Source organism: Parasteatoda tepidariorum, chromosome 4 (assembly GCF_982258835.1).
Source record: "Parasteatoda tepidariorum strain Cologne lab strain chromosome 4, Ptep-v5.0, whole genome shotgun sequence".
Taxonomy (NCBI): Eukaryota; Metazoa; Arthropoda; class Arachnida; order Araneae; family Theridiidae; genus Parasteatoda; species Parasteatoda tepidariorum.
In genome coordinates, this window is record NC_141758.1 from 68,702,999 (window position 1) to 68,719,675 (window position 16,677).

General features: G+C 25.9%; 2 protein-coding genes across 4 annotated transcripts in view; one reads left to right on the top strand and one right to left on the bottom strand.

Annotated features, from left to right (window-relative positions):
* The window catches only part of LOC107456936 (uncharacterized), a 99,797-nt gene that overhangs the window by 68,045 nt on the left and 15,075 nt on the right, over window positions 1-16,677 (bottom strand). The gene's annotated exons all lie outside the window — the stretch shown is intronic.
* LOC107456926 (tetraspanin-18B) overlaps window positions 1-16,677 on the top strand; it is a 54,326-nt gene that overhangs the window by 14,945 nt on the left and 22,704 nt on the right. For 2 of the 3 annotated variants that reach the window (XM_016074914.4, XM_043045317.3), the window contains exon 2: window positions 15,035-15,143. In XM_016074914.4, coding sequence (XP_015930400.1) covers window positions 15,039-15,143 — 105 coding nt within the window. In that variant the 5' untranslated portion in view covers window positions 15,035-15,038. Of the gene's footprint in view, window positions 1-1,770; window positions 2,271-15,034; window positions 15,144-16,677 lie in introns of those variants that run through there. The other variant, XM_016074913.4, reaches the window with a different exon arrangement.

Genomic DNA, 16,677 nt, shown 5'->3' on the forward strand with positions numbered 1-16,677 from the left:
TAAGATGCACGTCTGCATTAATTCTTAATTATGATAAGAATTAATAAGAATTATGATAAGAATTGTTCTGCCAATGTACTGTAGAGCTAATACAGTATCGTTGTTTACCACTTTTGGTATTCAGTAACACAAATATTTAAAATTACAGTAAGATAAGATACTAATACGAGTGAGTAAATTTATTTTTACAACACAATATTAAATAAGATTCAATAATTTAGGATGCATATATGCACTAATTCTTAATTATGATAAGAATTGTTCTGCCAAAGTATTGTTGAACCAATACAGTTTGTTTATTTACCATTTTTGGTATTCACTCTAACACAAGTATTTATAATTACAGTAATATAATATACTCATAAGAGCTAATAAAGTTATTTTTACGACACATTATAAAATATGTGTCACTAATTTAATTTAAATAAGATTCATTAATTTAAGATACACATATGCATTAATTCTTAAAATAAAATTAGATAGTAAATAAAAAATACACGCGCAATAGAGAGAATATTTAGACGAATTTGAACTAGGCTTAGCAGAACTCAAGTATTGTAAAATTATTTAATACAGTTTACAAGAACTAAAAACTAAAATATAAATATCCTTACTACATAATTAAAAACAAGCATTTTTTAATTGTGAACTTTTCTTTTAGTAAATGTACAGCAACACTAAAGACAACCACAAACTCTCATTTACTTGTATTCAAATATAAACAATCTTCTAACGATATCTAAAGTACGCCAACATCGGTGCTTTCAGAGGCAAAAATATTTAAAGTAGTGTTTGAAAGTGCGTCTAGGTGTAAACATTTTCCATTAAAACTGTCGTAGATTTATTTGTACCTTTTAAATTGTATACGAAAGTTCTATTTGGTATTAACTTGAAAAAAGTGCTCCTTCACACAGTTCTTTAGATTACTCAACATCAAATTCCGAGAGAAAGTACTACACAATGTTTACTGTGTATGCAAATATCTAATCAAGTACATTTCTAATACCATGTGCAATGTCAAAGAATTCTAAACAGAAAAAAATTGTGCTTTACATTTTCTAATTAGGGTTTTTTATTATAATTATTTTTAAAAAAATTTCAATATTTTTATGAAAGAAACTCAAATCAGTTGCTGATATGAAAGAAAAATTTAAATTCTAAAAAAAAGATACTCTTAAATTGATTTATGCATTTTTTTCTCTTTTGGGGGAATTTGTTCAAAAATACATTTATGAATATAAATCACAAATTTCTTTTAAAATAAACCTATTTATATAAATTAAAAGTATTTTTACTGAAGAATTACTACCTTTCACATGTTGTGGGCAATCCAGATCACCGTGTTTCAAAAATCTGAATTACCAAAATTTACATAGCTAAGAAAATACATACTATACAAAGTATCTAATAAATTTGTAAAAAATTTATGATATGTAAATAAAAAATATAAGTAGAATAAATCTTTTTTCTTATGAGATAATATAAAGCACATTTCACATTGTCATAAACTTGTTTTATTTTATTTTGTTAGTATTATTTTTAAACCCAGGAATTCAATATAGTTATATGAAGAAAAATAAATCAAAATCTGATATTGAGCTATTTCTATGCAATGATCAAATCCTGGAAGAACATTTCTAAAACTGATTTATGCCTTTTTTTCCTTTTGAAGCCATTTGTTCAAAAAGAAATTTATGTATACAAATGACAAATTGTTTTTAAAATAACCCATTCTTTTTCACTTAAAAGCATTTTTATGAAAGAATTACTACTATTCACCACGTGTAGGCAAACCAGATCGCTGCGTTTAAAAAACCCGTTCGACCTAAATTCACATCGACGAAAAACGGAATAAATAAAACAGATCGGAGAAACACGCGCATCTAGTATGTTTAGCTCTCACTATCATTTTGTTCAGTCGTTTGAAGTGGGACGATCTTTCTACGGCACGCACGTCTCGAGTTTCTTTTATTTATTTCACGTCTTTGAGTGGAAAAAATTTATTGACTGCTCGATTTAATTAATATTTGTCTTCTTTTTCTTGATTATTAAAATGTTTGGAAATATTCTTTCGCAAAATTATATTGCGCTATTCTTTTAAAACCAGTTTGGATTGTGTCTTTAGGTAGTTGAATTCAAACGATTTTTTTGTGCAATTAGTTTGTCGTCTGCTAGTGAAAGTTCTTTTTTCGTTGAGAGAACTTCTTCCGTAAAAAAAATAGTCTGTTAATGGGTGCCAAGTGTTGTTTTTTTATCAACATGGAGTTCAGGTAAGTAATTTAAAGTTCATCCCTTTATATTTAAATACATACTTCTCCATTTTTTAAGTTACATAAATATTATTAATCTGAAGAAAAAAATGGAATAAATAAAGATAAATGGAATTTTTTAGAAAATGGAATAAATAAAGATAAATGGGATTTTTAAAAAAATGGAATAAATAAAGATAAATGGAATTTTTAAAAACAACTAAAATAAATGGAATCAACACAATGGAATAAATTAAGACTAACGGAATAAATAAAAATTTGGCAAATGCAATAAATATTAATTAAAGCAAATGGAATGAATAAAAATAAAGAGAAAAGGAATGAGTAAAAATAAAGATAAATGGAGCAAATAAAAATTCTAAAAAAATCAAAAAGTAAGAATTAAGACTAAGATTATTTTCAATTTAGATTGCTTTACAACTTAGTTTAATATTATTTGATTTCATTTTACAATTATTTCTTGAATTTTAATTTAATGATTTTTATTATTGTTATAACTTTTTTTTTAAAACAGAAATTTTTCATACTAACGAATCTAAACAGCACTTGCAAAATTTTTTAGATAGTTCTTTTGAAAACCTATTATTATATAACACGATATTAATTCCTTACGTTCTACTTTTTAATCATAAATTTAACTTAAACTATTTGAAGCTAGTTATCCTTAAATTGACTTGAAAAAAGTTTATTCCAAATAAAATTCGTTAAAGAAATATTTCAAAATTATAAACAACTGTTTAAATTTGTTTAAAAAAGTAATTAGTTTGGCTTGTTATTTTAAAAATATGGTACTTTTAAGGACAAATAAAAAACTTTCACAATCTTTAACGTTTAACTTAAATCTTTAACGTTAACTTATGAATTATTATTATTAATTCAAAATTTTTAAAAACTAATTCTAAATTAAAATAATTTAAATAAACAGTTAAACATTATTTGACCTTAATTTGTTGCTGTTTTGTTCCGAATAAATTTCTTCTTAAAAAGTTTAACCTTATTAAGTTTCTTTGAAAACATTTTAATGGTAAAAATAAAAGTTTTATTTTATTGAAATACCAAGCATGGAACCTTTTCTACCCTTATAATTAAATGAATAAATAATAATAAATAAAAATTTAATAAATTAAATAAATCAATACCTAAAACTATTGTAATTTTAGGTAAGGAAGAAAAACTTCGTAAAAATAATTCTCAATTTTAAATTTTTTCTTATACAAAATAAGACAGATCAAAACAACTTTTTGATAAAAAATTATTTTACAGTAAAACTTAAGTTAGTTAAACTTTTAAAAGCAATTTTAAAATTACTCCTTTAGCCTTTTATAACTTAATTAACCTCCTGTGTTTCAATAATTCTTCGTTTCTCATTCAAAATTAATGCAGCATGTTACAAATTTTCTTGAAATTTATGTCATAGTATTTTACTAATTTTTACACATAATACAACGTTTGTCAACTTAGTATTATTTCAAGAAATATCATAATTTCGTCAAATGAGCACATTGAGTTTTAGAAGGTCACTATAGTACTTCTTTATTTTACAATTACTACTCAAATATCTATGATCTTTTATTTTTACCCAACTGATCTGTGGGGTAGAACCATTATTGTAGCCTTCTTTAATAAATAAATATTTTTTCTTATCTAAAATCAATAGAATTACATATAATAATTTCTAAATAATAAAAAGTAAATTGAATTAAATAATGTCAATATTTTTTTCTTCACTTTAAATTTTTATGACTATTTACTTAATCATTGGGATTATAACATGTGAATTATTGAAAAAAAAAAATTCAAATGTTTGGAGAATTATTGAAAAACAAAAAAAATTTCTATAATAAAAAGTATAAAAAGACAAATCTATCAAACAATATATTGGAAAAGAAAGCTTATTATTTAAAAGTTGCCTATGCGCTGATAATGAAATAATTGATGGGAGCAAATATTTTTTACTTCCATTTTTGTGCTTATCATGTTGTTTATACTTTATTTTAATGTTGCTAATTGTAAATAAACAAATTGGTGAAATTAGTTGAAATAATTGAAATAGTTGAGCATTACTTGAAAGGAAAAAGAATTTCTATAATAAAGCTATAAAAAGGCAAACCTATAAAAAATATTTTGTAAAAGAAAGTTTATAATTTAATAGAGAGTTGCCTGTGTGATGGTAGTAAAATAATTGATTAGAACAAAGATATAAGTATTTTTTACTTTTATTTTTGTGCTTATCACGTTGTTTCTTTTTTAATTTAACTCTGTTAATTGTAAGTGAACAAATAGTTTATTAATTTTCTGAAGGAATCAATCATCAATGACAAATAAAACTCTACATGGTATTTTTAGCCTTATTTAAAATTTAAATTTAATAACTTCAAAGCGTCTAGTGTTTACCTCAAAATAAACTTTATAATGTTGAATTTATTAGGAAATTAGTGCTTTTGTACCATTTTTTCAAGCACGTAGAAATTCACTGCTTTGGCAAGCAGAAAAAAATTCTGGTTAAATTACCGTACTGTATAGTATTAACATTACTGGTAAAAAAAAACATAATTCTAGTTTTAAAAGCCAAAATATAAGATATTTAAACTATTTGGTAATTTTTTCGCTCATATGGTAACGTTTTACTAGAAATTCTGGTTTTCAAAGTTATAGGTCTTATTACCCATACCGCGACATTTTCAACCTCAGCTGTAAGGACAGTACTTACAGATACTTATAGTAAAATTTAGTACTAAATACCTTTCGATGTAAATGCGTTGAGTGCGTTAATGTAAATGCGTTGATGTAAATGTGATCGAGTAACACCATTCGATGTAAATGCGTTGTTTTAACTTTATTGAAATTTTGATGTGTATAAATTATGTATGCATATTACACTGAAAAATTCTGGTCGAAAAACCGTACTGCATCATTTCTTTCATTCAAAATTTAAATAAAAGAGAGAAAGTAAATATACAATAGAGTTAAAATGAGGAAATTCGCAGTCAATATTATGTAATACAACATGGTAAAAAAAACACAATTATGGTATTAAAAGCAAAGATATATAATATAACCAGGATATATTTAAACTATTTATCCAGTTTTTTTTATTTACATGGTAACAGTTTACCAGAAATTCTGGTTTTCAAAATTCTAATTCCTTTCACCATACAATTCGTAAAAAATACAAGACTTAAAAGCAAATTTAACCGAAATAATTATTTTAACCATGCTCTAAGGTATCATGATAAAATTACCAAATTTTATCACATATAATTAAGCCATATTTTGTTCCCAATTTAAACAAAATCATTACCTAGGTGTTCGATAAAAAACATACCGAGATTTTTGGTGTTCCCATAGAGCCAGAAATACGGTAAAATTTACCATATTCTGGTAGTTTTGACCTTACTTTTTTTTCTCAGTGTGAAATCTCTAAGGCCTTTTACTCGAACTTTATTTTTCATTATTTGAGCGTTGATTATGCATAAAACTAAACTTGTTTTCGCATAAATTACGCCACGCTCAGAAAATTAGGTCAACTATTTCATAAATTTTTTTTTTTTAAATTTGAATAAGTGAAAATTTCTATTTTATTTCGAGATCAATCGATATCACTGAGTTTAGAACTTATTGTATACATTATAATTTTTTTTAATTGAAAAATGGAGTTTTTAAATCTCAAATTACTTCCGCTTTAATAAATACCAAAAATATTAGTTTCTAACTTTTAGTTATTTCCTCAAACTGCCAACTCTCATATAGAAAACCTCATCAATGAATGTAAACTAAATAAATGTTATTTTAAATTATTTAGATTTCCGGCTCATTTGAAGTTCAGATTAAATGCTTACTACAAAAATAGTATAAGATAGCAACACTGATCATTTTGAATGTTATTATTATTGTTCTGTACATTTTTAGTAGTCTCTTCATTGTAAAAACTTCCGGATCAAATTGCGGTGTAAAGTACCGACACTTTGGGTGCATCGTGTCGGTACTTTATACCTTAATTTGGTCTTAAAATGGATGCTAGTACTTTTTACCGCAATTTGATCCGAAATTTTTATAGTACTCAAAATAATGTCGGCGATTGATTCGATGGATGATTAAATATATTTTTTGAAATAAATCCCGTGAAACAATTTTTAGAAATGTTTAGTGTATTTGATACAAAATAATGTTTATGATGTGTCAAACCTTTTTTCTCGGGTATTAATCTATTTATATTGTGATTTATTTTGAATATTTAATTATTACATAATTATAAACAATAACAATTTTTTGAATATTTGGTATAAAATCCAGATCTAATTATTTCGTTTTTTCTCCAATAAAGTGGTAAAACATGGAAGAAGATACAATCAAAATTAAAATTATTTTTTTATTCATAAAGTACACTATTTTCAGAAAAAAGATTGTCAATTGCCCACAGTCTCCCTCAAATTAATTCGAAAGAGACGTCATAAAAATTACAAACATTAATTAAGGATCTCGAAAACTATGTTTAATTTTTGACTGGGAGTGAGTGATATTATTATAACTTGGCTTATGAATAATAAATAGGATAAAACTAATTATGTTTTTTTAAATTAAACCTTTCTTGGTTTTATTTACTTATTAAGTTATACAATATTTCCTTTACTGACTTTAAAAAAATATGAAAAATGAATAAAAAAGTAACAGAAATTTTAATAATAAATTAGCTCATATCTCTTTAAATCAACTTCCATTCAAAAACAAGTGCTTTTGAATCACTTGTCCTCACATGTAATAAAAGCAAATACTTGCACATCCACTGTTAAAAGAATTACGCAACTTGCTTTCAGCACTGGGAAATTGCCGCCAATAATATAAGAGTCGCTTTCACATCTTTTATTTTACCAATTAATCTACATTGTTGAAAGTATCCGGCGTAAAATTATATTTGTCCTTTTTACCCTTGGCTGCAGAAACAACGAGAGGATTATAATTTATAATTTCTCACCGTCACGAAGAGAGGAAAGAGTTTCTTTCGTTAAAAATTTACCTTTCGTTGTATTTTTCTTTAAATTATTTCCTTTCGAAATGTTCTGTATTAAAAGTTAACATGCATTTCAATATTAGTATTACACGAAAAATTCTAACAAAATCGTCAAACTGTATCGCAACGAGATTTCGGTTGAAATAAAAAATATAATTCTGGTTTATAAAACTAAATTATACGGTATTTTGGTAGTTTTTCCGTCTATATGGTAACGGTTTACAGGAAATTCTAGCTTTCAAAATTATAGTTAGCCGAATAAATGGCCTTTAAGCCGTGTTCTAAAATAACAATGAGTTGCCGAATTTTACAAAATTTACCAAATTTTATCACATATAATAAAACCATATTTTATAATATATCACATATTTTTTTCCCTAATCATATTATTCTATAATTATATAACCATATTTTTTTCCAAAATCATTACCAAAGCGCTTCGGTAAAATTTACTGAGCTTTTTTCATGTTCCCATAGAGCCAGAAACATATGGTTATTTTTATCATACTCTGGTATTTATGACCATATTTTTTCTCAGTGTATCTTTAACCATGCATCTAAAATATTTATTTAACAATCAGTGATGTAATTCAGTTTAGCAGTAATTAAAATAATACTTAATTACTTTTTACATTGTAAAATAATTTCACATCAGGAAGTTTTCTCAAATCAATTCAGGCATGAAACAGAGATTATTAAAAAAGGGGTTTTACTATTTGTGAAAAGTTATGTCTCATTAAATCGGGAAATAATCTCCTGTTCTGTTCTACGCTACTTTGTACCAGTTTAAGAAATACGTACTGTTTTATTAATGATTTTAAGAAAAGAAATATTTACTATTCCCATTATTAAAAAGAAAAGTATTGTCAAAATTACCAGAATATGGTAAGATTTACCGTGTTTCTGGCTCTATGGGAACACCAAAAAGCTCAGTTTTTTTTACCAATGGAATTTAGTAATAATTTTGCTAAACTTAACAATAAAATATGGTTTTGAAATATATGATAAAAATTTGGTAAATGTGGTACGCTTAGGTTTTTATGTCATGATACGTAAGAGCATGACACAAAAACAATTTATTCGGTTAAATTTGTGTTTTAGTTTTGTATTTTTTATTGAATGTGTAGTAATAAAAACTACAATTTTGACAACCAGAATCTCCGATAAACCGTTACCATATAAACGGAAAATACCGTAATATTTAATGCCATATATTTTGGTTTAAGTACAGTCTTTTTTGGTTTTATTTAACCAGAATTATTGGATTTATTTTCCAGAAATGCCATTACGAAACTGTACAGTAATTTTACCCGAATTTTTTTCTCAGTACATCATCTGAAAATACCTGAAACTTTTCGTCATTTTTATTTTTTTTCACCTGAAACTATTCATCCTTTTTATTTCTCCCAGCATCAATCAATTTTTTGCTATTTTTCTCTAACTCTGAAGAGACAAAAAAAAAAGAAAAGTGATAGCTGGACAGATGCATGCAAAGCAGTTAATCATTTGCGAGCATCCTAAACTGCCGGAAATTGTGTTTTTCATCCTATATCATACGCCTCCCACTGTTTTTATAGAACCACTGAAGCAAATGCGTATCCACGTCGACAGATATTTGTACTTTTCCATTCTGTCATTCGAAAGACTGATGTATTGTTTTGACCTATTCCAAACATATTTTTCCAAATGTCTGAAAAAGAACGTTTAACTATAATTTTTTTTTTATTTCTTCTTTTTTCTAAAATGTGAGAAAGAAAGATTTATGGTAATAAAACTACTCCAAAAAATAAGCAAATAAAACTGACAAAATAAGTATGAAAATAATCTAACACCAACATTGCTTATGTTAGGTAAAATTATGCATTTTTATGTGATGTAAAATGGCCTCTTGAAATCGAATGTGATCCTTGTTTTTTTTCCTATATCTCACTGTTTCCTGGAGATGCTCTATCCCAGTGGTTCCCAATTTATTTCGCCTGTGGAGCCCTTAATGATCGACCCTTCTTTTGGCGGAACCCCGAGATTTAATGAAGAAAAATTGAATTTGAAATTGTTAACATATTAATTATCGAACTAGTAATTATTTTAAAAGTATATAATGATATAAATTTTATTGATTGTTTTGAAAATATTTAGTGAATGAATGAAGAATGATATTTTTTTCGAATGTGATCCTTGTTTTTTTCCTATATCTCACTGTTTCCTGGAGATGCTCTATCCCAGCGGTTCCCAATTTATTTCGCCTGTGGAACCCTTAATGATCGACCCTTCTTTGGGCGGAACCCCGAGATTTAATGAAGAAAAATTTAATTTGAAATTGTTAACATATTAATTATCGAACTAGTAATTATTTTAAAAGTATGTAATGATCTAAATTTTATTCATTGTTTTGAAAATATTTAGTGAATGAATGAGGAATGAAATTTCTTTTCATTATATATAGTTTTATCAATATTATTCTTTGAATTGGGTCTTATGTCAGACCATTGAATCCACAGGTGGTGTCTAGTCTAGTTCTTTTTTATTTTACTTCATGCATAAACTGTAAGAGCTGAAATATGGTTTTCATTAAAATAAAAATGAAAAAGGTAGAAAATAAAAAAGGTCATTGAAAAAGGTTATCAAAGAAACATAACACTACTTCATTGTTGAATATGGTTATTTTTATTCAGTGGGAAATTCTGCAAAAAAAATTTCATAAACTCATATATTCTTTTCATAATTCATTAATTTTATTGTAGTTTTAGAAGAAGAAAAAATTTGAAATTTCTTTTTTAGCAAGCATTTCAATTATATCATTTTATAAAAATAACAGAAATAGTGAGCAACAAATGGAATATAAATTTAATTACAGATTTCAAAACTAATAACAGGTAAAAATAAAAAATCCTAACTCTGGGAGTTCGTGTGAACCTTCCACAGAGCCTTGAGTTGTGAGAAACACCATTTGGCGACAGCAGCTCAATATCTTTGTCGTTTGGTAATTTTAAAGTATATAAAAATTACTTCATTCGATTAAAATACCTTATTTAATTAAAAAGTACTTTGTTAAGCCTACACGCATTTATGACAGCTACGACCTACGTCTTTTTATCACGTTACCTAGTACTACTTTAACGAGTTTGCTGCATTTGAAAAATCGGAAATGTCTTTCCATTCGTTATAATCAAGTATTCTGTCCCCTCGAGGATAAAATTGTTGTGCATGATATAAAGGTTCAATGGCTCACTTCCCACGCATACCAATGTCATCAATAAATAGAAGGTGGAAAATAACATCCATTTCATAAGGGAATTATTTTGCTAATCCGATTACTAGATTCACTTTCTTGCTCATAGTATCTGCCATTTCTCTTTTGGTGTCGAACTCAAAGGATTTGAAGCGCTTTAATCCATCAATCATTTTTTTAAATAAGAAATTGAAATCGTATTAATTGTTGGACATGTCAGTCAAAAAGTAGCTTTCACTACCAGGATTAATAAAGCTAATAAAAGTTTCAATATCCTTGATTTTTAGATGAAACTAAAGAATGTTTGATCTATCACGCGTTTTAGTAGAAATAAAATAACAATGAAAATTTACATTAATTATCATTATCTGTAACTAGATTTAACCTCTTGTTCATAGTATACAATTCTTATCTATGCCATTTTTTTTTAATTCGAAAACAAGACATTTTAAAAGCACTTCAAATCATCACTCAATTTTTTTAAATTGTGATGAATTTCTTTTTTTATGTCCCTTTTTTAGCTTCCGAGCTTTTGCTTGAAAAGTAGCTTCCACCAACAGAATTCATATAACCAAAATAAATTTCAATCTATGCTGACTATAATTTTCAAATTCCGAGCTTTTGCTTGAAACGTAGCTTCCACTAACAGAATTCATATAACCAATGAAAATTTCAATCTATGCTGACTATAATTTTAAAATTCCAAGCTTTGCTCTAAAAGTAGCTTCCACCAACAGAATTCATATAACCAATAAAAATTTCAATCTATGCTGACTGTAATTTTAAAATTCCGAGCTTTTGCTTGAAAAGTGGCTTCACCAACAGAATTCATATAATCAATGAAAATTTCAATCTATGCTGACTATAATTTTTAAATTAAATGGAAATGTAATTTTTAGTTAGTAGTACTTGGTTCTATAGAAAAGAGATTAATTACTATGAATAAAATTAATTAGTATTATCGATTAATAGATTCTCTTTCTTTTTCATAATATAAAATTCCATTTATGCCATTTTTCATTTTATTATGAATGCAAAGTATTTGAAACATTTTTATCCAATCACATTTTTTTTAATTAAAATATTTTTCGGATATCTAGATATCTCGAATTAGCTTCTGAACATTAGCTGAAATAGTAGACTTCTCAAACAGAATTCATAAAAAATAAAATTTTCAATATAGGGTATTTTCAATGTGTGAATACAAACATACAAACTATAACATAAATAACATACAAATTATACAAATTTTAATCACGTGCAAATTATTATATTCCATACAAATAATTTGTGTGTAATATATTATATTACATACAAATTATATGTATGTAATATAATATATGGGAAATTCAATTTCAATGTATGGAAAATTCGAGGATGCTTTTTAGCATTTGTTTCGATACAGAAATAAGCCTAAGAGAATAATTTGAAAATCTATGAGCATAATGTTTTCAGATCTCTTGTTGCAAATTTTTTTAGTACACAGTAATTTTGTATGGATTTAAAAATTTGTGGGATCCGTAATGTATTATAAAGAAGCATTCACGTTTTAAATATGCATAAAGATTTTTTTTTTTAAAAAAAAACTCTATTTTTAAATGTTGTTATCACGTTTAACTTCTGCACGAAAAAAATTTTGAAAATGAAGAAAATGTAGCAAAGCAAACGTAAAATAAAATTTTTGTAATTATTCTTGGTTGATAATAATTCTGGTGATAAAACCAAACTATACGGTATTTAAACCGTTCATTTGATAATATTTTCGTTTGTATGGTGGTGGTTTACTGAAAAATTTGGTTTTCAAAATTATAGTTCACATCACTACACATTTCACAAAAATGCAAACCTGAAAAGTATACTTAACCAAATGAAAGGTTTTCATACCCTGCTTTAAGGTATCATGATAAAATGACCACATTTTACCACATTCACTACCAAACAACATGGTAATAAAACCATATTTTATTGATAATTTTACCAAAAATCATTACCTTAGTGCTTCGGTAAAAATTGCCGTACTTTTTGGTGCTTCTATAGAGCCAAAAACGACGTAATTTTTTACCATATTCTAGTAGCTTTGAAAATACTATATTTCTCAGTGTATGGTGACTAAAATTACATCATTTATGGCTTTAGTATTATTAGTGCATATTTAGGAAAATTTAAATTATTTTGTATCGAATTAATGTGTGCGAAGAAATCTCTTCAGTTGCGGTGATCAGTTAACTACGTAATATTACTGCAATTTACAAATATCGCTGCGTTGCATGACTCCTATTTTTTCAACTTTCCTGTAAAAGGAAAACGCTAAGATGTTTCGGCACATGAAAAACAGCATAGATTCTTGTTACATACCATTATTTTCAATATACAGCGCTACAGTTTTAGCATAGTTTTTACTTGGATGAAACATCATCTCCTATTTGTCTTGCACTTCCTTGCTTGTTGTTCATCAAAGCATTATTTTAGTTCCTCATGTTTTTGCTAAACTAAATAAACACTTTTTAAGAGTTCCGATGCATTGGAGTTTCTTTTAATAATTAACTTACTTTCAAAGTTCCTATTAGAACTTCCAGGTTACATTAAAAGTTCAATTGAAATGGGTCAATTCAAATGAAGTTGAATAAATTATTCTGAAGTCAAACAAAACCCAGTAGCATTTGAAAGCAAACAAAGCAAAGAAAAATATCAATCAATAAAGTATTTGTCAAGTTCTTCTTACAAAACACTAACTTTTTTTATGCTTATTGTAAAGCTTTTTTCCTTCGCTTAAACCAAATGACATAACTCAGCCTTTAAACCCTAAACTGATGACTTAAAAGTTTTTTAACTGCTGACTAAATATTAACTTAGCCTAAGTTCACAGATAGGTCTTCCCATTATGGCAGTTATTGAAGCATTGCGTGGTTCGAACATTATCCTGAATTATCGCTTGCTAAGAGACTCAAATGAAGCGACGCGGATGGCATAGATTTCTTCGATGCCAACAGTAAAAATTTCCAAATTTCTTTTAATCCTTTTAAGATTCTGTCTAAGCACGCATTCCTTTTTGTGCTTGTTTTATTAAATTATTTAAGTCAAGGACAACTTATTAATAAAAATCTCACCATGAATTGTAATGAACAATAACTAGGCCAAGTCTAGTAAAATGCTACGCATATTTTAAAGTATAACTGTTTATTGTAAAAAAAGATTCTAACTTAAAATGTATCTTTTGTAATTTCATTTTACTGGAAATTAGAATGATTTGATATTTTGAGCAATTTTTATTTTCATAAACATTTTTTTCCTGAAAAGTATAAAAAATATTGCATTTTTTGATGAATGAAAATATAAAATTTACACTACTTATATAATTAATTATTGCTGATATTATCCAAGCATTTTATGCGAGTATAATAAAACTAAAGATAATCATTATGCAAAATAACAAAATATATAAACCTGTGCTTGTTAGTAAAAATTTAAAAATTTTTCTTTTTCCCTATACTGTTAAAATATGGATTTTACATATGAAATATGTAACTTCCCTTTTAAATATAATGTGTAGCAGATTTAAAAACATCAATAAAATATGCCCATTAAAATGTACATTTATATTTTTTATGTAATTAATATTATCTGTTACAACTCTGCAGGTTTCAACGCGTAAATTTTTTATTATTCGAAAGTAAATTTTCTTATATTTTGAAACAAGTGTAAAGACATTATTACTTTTTATATTTTAAACTGTTTGCAAGCTCTATCTTGAAATAGTATACATTTAAATTTCCACATTTGATGGAAATTGATTATTGAATGATATTTTAGTAAGCCTTAATTATTATTGAATTTCATGAAAAAATAGTTCTAAAAAATAAAAAGAAACCAGAATGGTGTGGCCAAATTTTAATGCATTATTTCAACAATTTTGAATTATTAACAATAATTTCTGTAGATTTTTGTAGCCATTTTCACTTTAAAAAAATTTTTAAAAAAATTGTTAAATTTTTGTTAAAAAAAAGCTAATATTTTTGTGCCAAAATTGTTTCAAATTTTGATGAAATCTGTAAAATGTACATGGAAATGTGCATCAAAAACAGCCACAATCAATTAAGTCCAGTGTTTTTATGAACTTTTTCTCAATAAGAAAAGGTTTATATTATTTTTTGATCTATTTACTTTATCTCTTATTTTGTTTCATTCAGAGAGTTTTAATCACGGAATGTTTCAGGATTAAAATTTGAAATTTTTTTTATTTTTCCTTTCAAATTTCACAAAAAAAATTCTAAACTATTATGACTGACAGTTACTTTTATATCAAAAATTTTGATCAAATACAATGCTATATTTACTTAAAAGATGATGTAATTCACTTTAAATTTTAAAACTGTGCCAAAAATTTTTAGATAAAAAAAAAATTCAATTCGATTTTAAAAAATAAAGTATTTTTTATTGAAAACAATATTCTTTTTTAAGGGGTGCTCACTTGATATTTACCTAAATAAACTCAGTTTTCGTAATTTATATTGTTATATTATATTTCAGGTAGATGTTAAAAGAATTAGAGGAGTGGGCTTGGAAAATTATAATGGGTTTGTCGTGTGGAGCTAAATGTGCCAAAGGCCTTCTGGTCACTTTCAATTTATTGTTTTGGGTAAGTACACAGCAAAAATAATTTTTTAATAATTGAAATTGTCTGACGAGATCAAAAAATATTTATTTTCTGACTCCTGCCACAAAATCAAAATGAATAATAATATTTTATTCTCGTGTTGCATATTTATTTGTATTTAATGATAATCTTACATTTCAAATAATGTATAAATCAACAAAAATAAAATTTCAGAAAAATACAATAATATTTTACCAAAATTGAGTTATCATACTTTTGAAACACTTTTAAATTAAATCAAAAAATGCAGTATGCAATACGCGTGATATCAAAAAAGTATAACTAAACCCTAAATTCGAAATAACAAGAAGAAACTTTTTTCTATTATCTGTGTTCTACATAAATACAATAGCATAATGAACACAAATAAGTTGTACTCTAATAGTTGTTAACTGCATGAAAAAACTTGGACATGAATTGTTGAAGCCTAAACAAAATTAAGATAAACTTTAAATAGCTAAAATAAAAATAAAAACTTTCTGAATGATACGATACTTTTATTTGAACTATAAGGAAAATAAAATAAGATAAATATAAAGGTTTATGGAAATAATAAACAAAAGTAGTGACGAATTAAAAGTTGTAATTTATTTCACACTAAAAAAAGAATGGTTGAAACTATCAGAATATGACAAAATTTAAATGTTTCGGTCACTGTAGTAACTATCAGTAATGTTTACCAAAGTGAATAATTGAGGTAAAAGTAACAATAAAATATGGTTAACAACAAAATTAGGTAGTAACAACAAAATTAGGTAAAGGAAGTAAAATCTGTTAATTTTACCATGATACTTTAGAACATGGCATAAAAGCAATTTATTCAGTTAAATTTGCTTTTCAATCTTTTTTTACAAAATTTGTGATAATAAGAACTGTAATTTTTAAAAGCAGAATTTCCAGAAAAACAGATACCATCTAAACGGAAATATTACCAAATGGATGATTTAAATAACGTATATTTTTGTTTTTATTACATGTTTGTTTCTTTTCTAATGACATGTTTTCTTATGACATGTGAGTCATGTTTCTTTTCTTACCAAAACTGTCATCACCATGTCGATAATTTTACTAGAATTTTTTTCTCCGCAAAACTATGACTATACATATTTGAATATCATAAATAAGCAGTTGGCATCAGTTTTCAACATTAAATAATCTAAACCATCAGCAAACAAGTACGAGTAAAAAATTTTGAGACGCGGTCAATACTTTAATTAAGAAACTGTTTTTATTCTAAGCATGAAATCGTCCTAAGCCTTTAATTTTTTTGTACCAAGATCAGGTTCAACACACGTGATGTTGCTTGCTGGTATCCAATTAAATCTTATCTGAGAAATAATTCAACGCGATAATAAACTCAAACCTTGAGGCTGTAAAGTTAACACGCCATGCACAACCACGTGATCAGACACTGTGATTAGATATAAATAGCCAAATAATTTTTCAAATTATTTTTTAAAATTACATGCATAAAAAGGGCATTTAAAATTTCTTAAATAATACTTTTAACACGTTA